This window comes from Dunckerocampus dactyliophorus, chromosome 5 (assembly GCF_027744805.1).
Source record: "Dunckerocampus dactyliophorus isolate RoL2022-P2 chromosome 5, RoL_Ddac_1.1, whole genome shotgun sequence".
Taxonomy (NCBI): Eukaryota; Metazoa; Chordata; class Actinopteri; order Syngnathiformes; family Syngnathidae; genus Dunckerocampus; species Dunckerocampus dactyliophorus.
Window position 1 is genome coordinate 2,786,185 of NC_072823.1, and position 9,322 is coordinate 2,795,506.

The window sequence follows — 9,322 nt, forward strand, 5'->3', positions numbered from 1 at the left end:
GCGTTGTGGTTTTGGGTGCGTGCCCTTCATGCTGTGAGTGTATTTTGGGTGTGTTTTCTGCTTCAGACATTTCTGTCTCCGGCCAGGAGAGGGGAAGTCCTGAATCAGCATCGTGACATGGTCGACAGCTTACGGGTGTTTTCGATGGGTCTGGGGCGGAAGGGGGTGTCATTTACTACTCGACATCAAGGGTGGAAGAGAGACATGTGGTCAAAGCTCACTGGGAGAGAAGGAAGTGTGTGAGGGGAGCAGGGAATGTGTGCCGGCGGGATGTGCAGGGCAGAGGGTGCGTTTATTTTCAAGCTGCTCCCGAGGCAGCATCCTGTCCTGGGCGGGTGGGGCTAAAGACAGCCATGGAGGACAGGAAGAGGGCTAGCCCATCTGCTCGTCCCAGACACACACACTCATGCACACAGAGAAGCACACATTGTTGGAGGAATGTCAAACTGAGCTATAAATACCTTGAACTCAAAGAAGACCGCAAGGCCGCTAAGGTGATTTTTCATTTGCTGTTAAAAATGGCAGCAAGAATGACACACACACACACACACACACACACACACGCACACGCACCCTGGTACACAGGATGTGGGCTTGCTCCAATTACCCCCACATATACTTACTTTTGATTCGCAGTGTTTCCCACAGGACCGCAATCTATCTGTGGCTCTGGACTGTGGTGGTGTCTAATTTGCATAATTGGTCATGGCACAAAAACCCGAGTCAGTGTTATTGAAATTATTAGTGAAATTATTGACTGATGTGTGTTGGTTTCATTTCATGCATTTGTGCCTTATAACGCGCACGGGCGATTGAATAAACAAAACATTCATGATGTGCCATGATGGGCTCCGTGTAAGTGTGTGCTGATTTTAACTAATGTACACACCATTGTACATCTAATGTATCATTATATTGTAGCGTTAAGGGGAGTTGCCTGTGGCGTACCAAGCATGCCTTGCGGGCACATTGTAAAGTTGCATGTTTGTTGTTAGTGTGCTTTGACACATGAGAGTCGTGTTCGCGGACATTCCCACACACTGTCTTCACCTAAAGCGTACATTATTCCAACATCTAATTCTGGGTCAAATGTGTATCACAGTGGTCTCTTGTTCATTGCTGTTAATTGGTTCCACACCCAACCGGGATAAGTGAATTTCCGCAAAGTAGGATTCAGTGTTAATAAACTGAATATTTTTGTAGTTAAGGCATAGAAAACCTATTTATGATTTTCTAAATACGAGTTTTAACATTATTAGAACCCTGTCCACATGAAATAACACCCCAATAGTCATGTTTGCACTCCTATTATTCGTTGTTTATGTCACGTTGCGCAGGCTACAGGATCGCTGGGACATAATAGACGAGAGTCGCTGACATAGCAAGCTAGACTTAGACTTAGACTTAGGCTCAGACAGACTTTAAAATTGCTTGGTTACAGTAGCTCAATTGCAGAAGAAAAAGAAAACGCTCTTAAATAAGATAAAAATAATATGATAAAAAAACATTTGCATATTTACAAATAGTATGTAAAAATATAAGTGAGTACAAGTACGTAAATCTACACTTTATACAAGGGAGGGCAGACGGCACAGACAGGTGAGGTATTGTAGAGCTGGATGGCATGTGGAATGAATGAAGTCCTGTAGCGTTCACTGTGGGAACGGAACTGGAGGAGCCACCAAGCTAACTAGTTAGCCTCTCTAATTTACTTATTCTAAACTTAAAGTGTTTCAAGCGGTGTGGGGAAGAAGGACAAAGAAGCCAAAAACTTACCACTTCCACACGGACAGAGAACATTTTTCCGCCTCAGCCATGGCATGTCGGCTCGGCTCTGCTGGCTCAGTAGCCATTCTCCGTGCAGTGTGAAAGGTAATGTAATCTAGCACGTCTCATATCATCACTGATGCCTAATGACCTCAATAATACATATAGTTTTTGACTAATAATAGGCCATAGTCGACCAGCGTTCATCTATTATTTTTATTTTTTTTTTTTCTAAACGCGATAGAGTGTGGGAGCCATATTCGAACCACAATATAGCGAGGGACGACTGTCGTGTCAAAACACTCTCCTAGCGGTCAACGTGATCAGTGCATGAACACACACTGTCAGCAGAAGAGACAAGAAGCTCCAAGCATCGCCAGCGTCGACATCAACACAAATGCACATGTACGCTTTTGGTGTGCAGCGCAAAGATAACGGCGAAGAGCGAGCTCAACAAAGCAGATTACATTTTCTCTTTATCTCTTCCTCTTCTCTCCCCCTGTTTTCCCCTTCTACCTTTCCACATGAGACTGTGTGTGCAAGTGTGTGTGTGTGTGTGTGTGTGCACATATTCAGTCTGCATAAATTATTGCGAATTGCACTTTTTTGTTTGCCTATGCATGTATGTGCTCTTAGCTATAAATGCTATGTCTTCCTGTGTGTGTGTAGGTGATGTGACAGGGCCATATTTCCCAGGGGGCCTGGGCTCTGCTGGTTTCCCACTCGCTCTCTCTAAGCAGTTTAGGAAAAACAATGACAGGCCTGGATATGGACTGGACTAGTCTGGCCTGGACAGCGGCTCTGCTGAGGAAGAGACACAATGAATTGCTTCTGACATTTATTGTCATTGCAGCAGCGTGCACGGCGTCAGTACACACAACACATAAGGAAATACACATCTGTAATCCGTACGCTTAAAGTGCACAACTCAATCATGTGAATCATGTAAATGTGAATAAGAGTTCTCGTTTAGCTGTTGTAGCTTCACCTGCTTCACATTATCACTGTTTCCAAGATGCGATCACATGACTTTGTAGGGTTTGATGATATAACAGCTGTAGATGAGCTGCATTGTTTGTTTGTTTTTTCAAAAATATTGGGACGCATGGCCGTTGCAGGAAGTGAGGTAAAGTAAATAGCCGAACCAACGAGAGATTATGGAATTAATGCTCGTGTCCCTCTACATTGCATGAGTTATTTTACAGACACACACGGGCACACCCTGCTGCATGATCAATGAGTCGTACATTTTTCTTGTACTATTATAATGCCATAAGCAATACATACTTAAATCTTTTTTATTAATTCATTCTCCTAATATTGTCTTTATTCTATTAAAATTACAATTAAATTAGTTATTAATTAAATAATTTATAAAATTATACTTTTTTTCCATTTTTGCTGTTTAATTGTATTTTTAGAATGTGCCGAGGGCCAGTAAAAAAACAGCCACATACCGTAAAAGGCCCCCCGAGCCACACTTTGGACATCGCTGATGTAGACATACTGAGCGTGCCTGTGAACATTTTTATTCATCCAGGTCATTGTATTCTCAGGGCAGTCCATCGATCGCAACTGGAATGTTCAGGTTGTGTTTTGCCTCTCATCCGAGCAGGCTTCATCAGTTCATGCTCAAAGACTAGGTGGGACACACACCAGTCAGACTAGATAGGACAGCTCTAGTGTAGTTCATGCTCAAAGACTAGGTAGGACACACACCAGTCAGACTAGATAGGACAGCTCTAGTGTAGTTCATGCTCAAAGACTAGGTGGGACACACACCAGTCAGACTAGATAGGACAGCTCTTGTGTAGTTCATGCTCAAAGACAGTCAGACTGGGGTGCTACGCCCATGTACATTTCCTAATTTTAAATGCGTTTTAAATCGCCTTGAAATGGTCATGAAAATATTGCTGGTGGACGGTGCCGACACAGGATGGGAGACGTAACTGGCACGTGTCCCACGGACATACAGTATGAGGATGTCATCCATGTTTTGTTACATTCTCATCCTGTTTGGTCATCTTCTTCCTCCTCCCCCTGCTGGCCTCAGCTGCTCTGCCTCGGGGGAGCATCCCTCCATGCCCTCCCTCCATCTCGCCCTCCTCCACTGCCCTTATGTTCCATCTACAAATCAATACAGCAGCCACACCCCCTCTCTCTCTCTCGCTTACCTTCATTTACCTTGCTGTAATTTGACTTCTTCCGTCATTTGAATTCCCTCTGCGGTCGTGTTGGAGGTGAAAATGTTGCACGAGAATCAAGTGTGTCACAAGCAGTGATGTGTTGGTGGGACTCTCCTCTTGCCTCCTAAAGAGGAACGAGCCTGACCTCTCCTGGTCGGGAGAGGAAGTGTCCCCATTGCGTGGTCGGTAGTTTCCCAGCGGCGTGTTGTGACCTCACTGGACACGCGCTGGCACCTTTTTATTATTGAATAATTTGTCCATTTGTAATGCTGTCTTTCTCTCACATGTATGTGTCACGTTGCGTTGCATGAATATGCTTTACGCTCCCCTGGACACGCTTGAACTCGAAACGCTCCAATAGACTCTCAATCCACACACACACACACACACACTCACACACTCACACACACACACACACACACACACACACCAAAGGGCTCAACAGAACATGCTCAGCAAGATAAGGAGCGTGGAATGACAAATAAGTATTATCAACCCAAAACCACCATATAATCCTTCACATTTGTGTCCCCAACCAGCGCTCCTCGCCTCTGTGTTGTGTTCACCCCCTTCTCTCTTTTCTTTTCTTTCTTCCTCCCATCCCTTCTTCTCTTCTTCTCAGCCCTTCATAATATCCCGTCTGTAGTGGGGCCTATCTGTGCGTGAGCCGGGGTGATTCATCGCAGAAAGCTGCTTTTTAGGGGTGCTGGTGGGAGCTGGGGGTGCAGGGTGGGCGTTGATTGGGAACACCTCACTGGGAATTGTGTACTTGTGTGTGTGTCTGTGTGTGTGTGTGTGTGTGTGAGAGAGAGAGAGAAAGAGAGTGAGCGATAAGGAACGTTTCGTGGGGACAAGCTGTACAGCCGAGGGAAAATGAGTAGAGGAGGAAATTTCTCTGTGATACACACACACACATGAATTCCCAGAGAAATCTTTGCAATCATCTTGCCATCACACACACACACACACACACGCACACACACAGTATTTCCCCTGCTTTAGATGTGATGGCTTTACGTTCCAAACCAACAAATCCAGATTATCAGTTCAGCTCCCTGTTGCAGCTGATATGCAGGAGCCACCGAGGACCGTGATGTTTGTGTGTTTGTGTGTGTTTGTGTGTAAGAGATCACGCATGATGTTTTGATGTTTTGCTTACATCCTGTGCACAACATAGGACGACTGGTCACCTTTTTTTTTTTTTTTTTCCCCCATAAGATTGATGAGTTTCAAGGCGACACTTAAGTCTTATCGAGCGATATCGAGACATTTGCTTCTGATTCATAGAAAGCAAAGCAGTAAAGTGGAACACGTTGAAGTCGAACCCGTTCACGTCAACGACGACATACAGTGGTGTGAAAAAGTGTTTGCCCCCTTCCCGATTTCTCTTTTTGCATGTTTGTCAGCTTAAATGTTTCAGATCATCAAACAAATTTAAATATGAGCCAATGACAACACACCTGAACACAAAATGCAGTTCTTCAATGAAACTTTTTATTACTAAGGAAGAAAAAAAAATCCAAACCTGTGTGGAAAAAGTGATTGTCCCCCCTGTTAGAGCATAACATAACTGAGATTAATTGACATCTATCAGTCTGGAAAAGGCTATAAAGCCATTTCTAAAGCTTTGGGACTCCAGCGAACCACAGTGAGAGCCATTACCCACAATTGGCGAAAACATGGAACAGTGGTGAACCTTCCCAGAGGTGGCCGGACAACCAAAATTACCCCAAGAGCGCAGTGACGACTCATGCAAGAGGTCACAAAAGACCCCACAACAACAGTTCCAAGACCAAAACCACTGCTGAACAAAAAGAACATTAAGGCTCATCTAAATGTTTGACCTTTGGGAAAATACTGCGTGGTCTGACAAGACAAAGGTGGAACTTTTTGGAAGGTGTGTGTCCCATTACACTTGGTAAATTAACACCACATTTCAGAAAAAGAACATCACACCAACAATAAACGGTGGTGGTGGTAGTGTGATGGTCTGGGGCTGTTTTGCTCCTTCAGGACCTGGAAGACTTTCTGTGATAAATGGGACCATGAATTCTGCTGTCTAATAAACAATCCTGAATGAGAATGATCGGCCATCTGTTACCTCGAAAAAAATTTATAGCAAAAACAAAGACATTCTATGTAAAAATGTATGCTCGGGAGCAGCCGTAGGTACCCCCATGTAGTCAGAATGGTGGAATAAAATACAATTGAACTGCAAGATTGACAGTCGAATCGGACTCCTCCAAATCGAATGGTCAACAAGACAAATATTCAAAGGCATCCCTAGTCTAGTATTGCTAACTTCATCGTTATCAGATTTGTGGTTATGTCAGAATCAATGAAAAGTTACCTCCAAAGCTTTCGGACCAAAGGTACCTTATTCTTTCATGGTAGGATCACAAATGGAGGAAAACGATGTCAAGAAACTGCCATTGCTTCAGAAATCTTGGATCGCCCATTCTCTTTATATTTCCGGCCAAAGTCACACGCAAATCGGGAAGAAATGGCCATTTTCAGGTAAATAACGACAACCACTTATGTTCGCGTGAGCCGCTCAACACAGACACCACCTTCATGTTTTGCCATGAGTTATTTCTTGAACGAATTGTCGCAAAACGTGAAGGTGTTATCTGTGTTGATCTTGCTGCCACCGCGTGTCTTTGTCAATGCATCATCACATTTTCAATGAAGGTAAAATGAAACTTAAATGTTCATTTATCCCTTTCATTCATCATTTATAAAAAAAATATATATAAAACTCAAAAAATATGTTGACATTTTTGGGTCTTGAGGCATTACTATGTTAGTTAGCAAAGAGCTACAGAGTCAACCGCTGATGACATCATAGGCGGGCGACGGAGCTGACTTCCGCTTCCTGTGTCCGTGTATTAGCAAGCTGCTAACGGGGATGAAAATACATTAAGAACACAGTTGTACTCACACAGTGTATTAATAACACAACAAGACGTGCACCACGTTCTACGCCAACCGGAAAATGTACGCAAACCGAGGCAAACTTTTGGTGGAAATGTTCAAATTTTCTATTTCCTTTGTTTAGTCCCTGTCTTTTGATGTTACATGTCATGAAATGAGGAGTTGTCGCTGTCTGTCTCAAACATTATTGTGCGGGGGGGGGACATCACAGTGCTCACGTAGCCCATTATTTCTCCCATCATGTGTTCTCACTTCTCCCCTCTCTCCCCCCGTCCCCTCCAGAACCACACACTGAGTCAGCACGCGCAGTGAGACCGAGGCCCGGCAGGAACTCTCGGCTCAGTCGGGGCCCCCGACCCGGAGCCGGCGGGGGAGCTACATCTCCACATCACAGCCAATCAAAGTGTCATTTGCCACTCACATGTAAAAGTGTAACGATCGCACCACTGGGTGTGGCTATTAGCAGCAGCGGGGGTAAGGAATATTAATGGGATATGCTATTAAATAAAGGAGACGAAGGGAAGGAAAGAGAGGAGGGAAACAAGGTATTGTATGTGCAGTATTTTTAATCGTCCCTGCCAAATTCTGTTACCATGGTCATGTGGATTGTTATTTTTTTAACAGATAAAATAAAAAAAAACAGAAAAACACCTTTGGTTTTGGACTATGTTAAATAGTTTCTAGAACATGGTCATTTTCTCTTCCCCTCAGTTTGGTTTCTGCCGTATGATTTTCTTCTTTCATTTTTCTACCTTTGAGTTCCCGCGTCGGTAGGTACTTGTGCTGTGTTGTGATTGTTTGCCAGTCGTAAGTTTCTTAAGTAAGTACGTTCCCAAATCTCCTTTCTATGATTATTGTTATATATTTTTTTCTTTGCTTTTTTGTAATTACTATGAAAGAAAGACAAAGGAACAAATTAAAAAGCAGAAAACCATGCAGACGTTTCCTTTTTTTTTCCCTCCCCAGGACTGGGTTTTTCAGTCTCTGTGATTATTGTAAAAAAAAAAAAAAAAAAAAAAAAAAAATGAATATCAGCAATTTCAGTGCGTCTGGTCAATGACTGATTTTTAAATGTGAATTAACCAGATTGCAATAATATAGTACAGACAAAAAAAAAGATAAAAACAAATAAATACATGACAAATGAAGATGCTTCTGTGTGGTGTTGTGAGTTTTTTCAAAGTGCTGACATACATCCATGCTTGTGGGTGCATGTTCATTCATTGACGTTTATGGAAATAACTAAAACTTACTTTTTGTTTTATGGCTTGATGACTGTTCAACTTTTATTATAATATAATCGTTCACATTTCTATATAACTCACCTGCCAACCTTATGGAAATTTTAGGAGTGAAAAATCAAAGAACGCAAGGAGCCACTTTGATGTTATTTTTTGTACTTTTGTAAAAAAGGCTACACATGTTTTACATGTCTAAGGACACGTTTGTTTTATTAGTAGTATCAAAAGATCAGATTTTTGTTGTTTTTGACACAATACATTTTTCTCTATTGTGCCCATTTTTGGTTAAATTGAGCCAAATTGCTAATAGCGTGTATGTGACATGGGCCAGCACTCCTGACTCTGAAGCCCACTGGGCAGATTACATTTACATGGCAACGCTACTGGCACTACACGCTACGAAATGAAGATAATACTGTTGGAAATAAATGAATACAAATACTACAATTTGAGTTGTAAATGTAGGTCAGTACATCCTGATAGTGTTTAGGCCAGCAGAGAAGGCTTTGCTGGCCCTGACGTCCCACCACTGATTTCTACAATGTGCCACGGGCCACAAATGGCCGCATTTTGGACACCCCTGCTCCTTTAGTTCTTTGTTACGATTGAGTAAGTGAAAGTAGTCAACTCTGTGAGCACCCACAACTCTTGCACATACGGTATTTGCAGGTGGAGAAGCAAGCCGGTGAAGCATACGCCGCTACCACAAAGCAGGGGCTTTATCCAGGTTTCAGAGATTGAACTGGAAACTGAAACCATCTAAATGCAACAGAATGTGTACATGGAGAGTAATAAAGTGTATTCAAGACTCAAAATGCATGCAGACTATGACTAAGGTCTGACAATTTAGTAGATTATGCTTCAAAATATTGTTCCTCAATGGCGTCATACTGTATTTCCCTTTATAGACATTTGATACATTTTCATTGTATTTCTGGAAATTGCCCCATGAATAGTTTGTAACTATATAATCCCAGGATAGTGCAACCCTAAAATATTTGTTAAATATTACAAACAAAATACACTGCAGGTCTTTGTATGAATACATTTATGCAACATGTCACGCATGATGTAGTTGTTTGCCATTTGGGAGTCATGCCAGCTTTATTGCTTCCTCAGTACAGTAATGCATTTTCCTTGTAGAAACGTTGTTACACTCGTCTACAAAATACCGGTACACTGCATACAGCGTGC

The 9,322-nt window shown here is 42.6% G+C and overlaps 1 protein-coding gene across 2 annotated transcripts in view; it reads left to right on the forward strand.

The window, feature by feature from the left end:
• Nucleotides 1–9,322, forward strand: part of znf423 (zinc finger protein 423) — a 169,530-nt gene extending 160,208 nt beyond the window's left edge. Inside the window, exon 22 of one of the 2 annotated variants that reach the window (XM_054775407.1) lies at nt 7,170–9,322. In XM_054775407.1, the coding sequence (XP_054631382.1) occupies nt 7,170–7,199 (30 nt within the window). In that variant the 3' untranslated portion in view covers nt 7,200–9,322. The remainder of the gene's footprint in view (nt 1–7,169) is intronic. The other variant, XM_054775408.1, reaches the window with a different exon arrangement.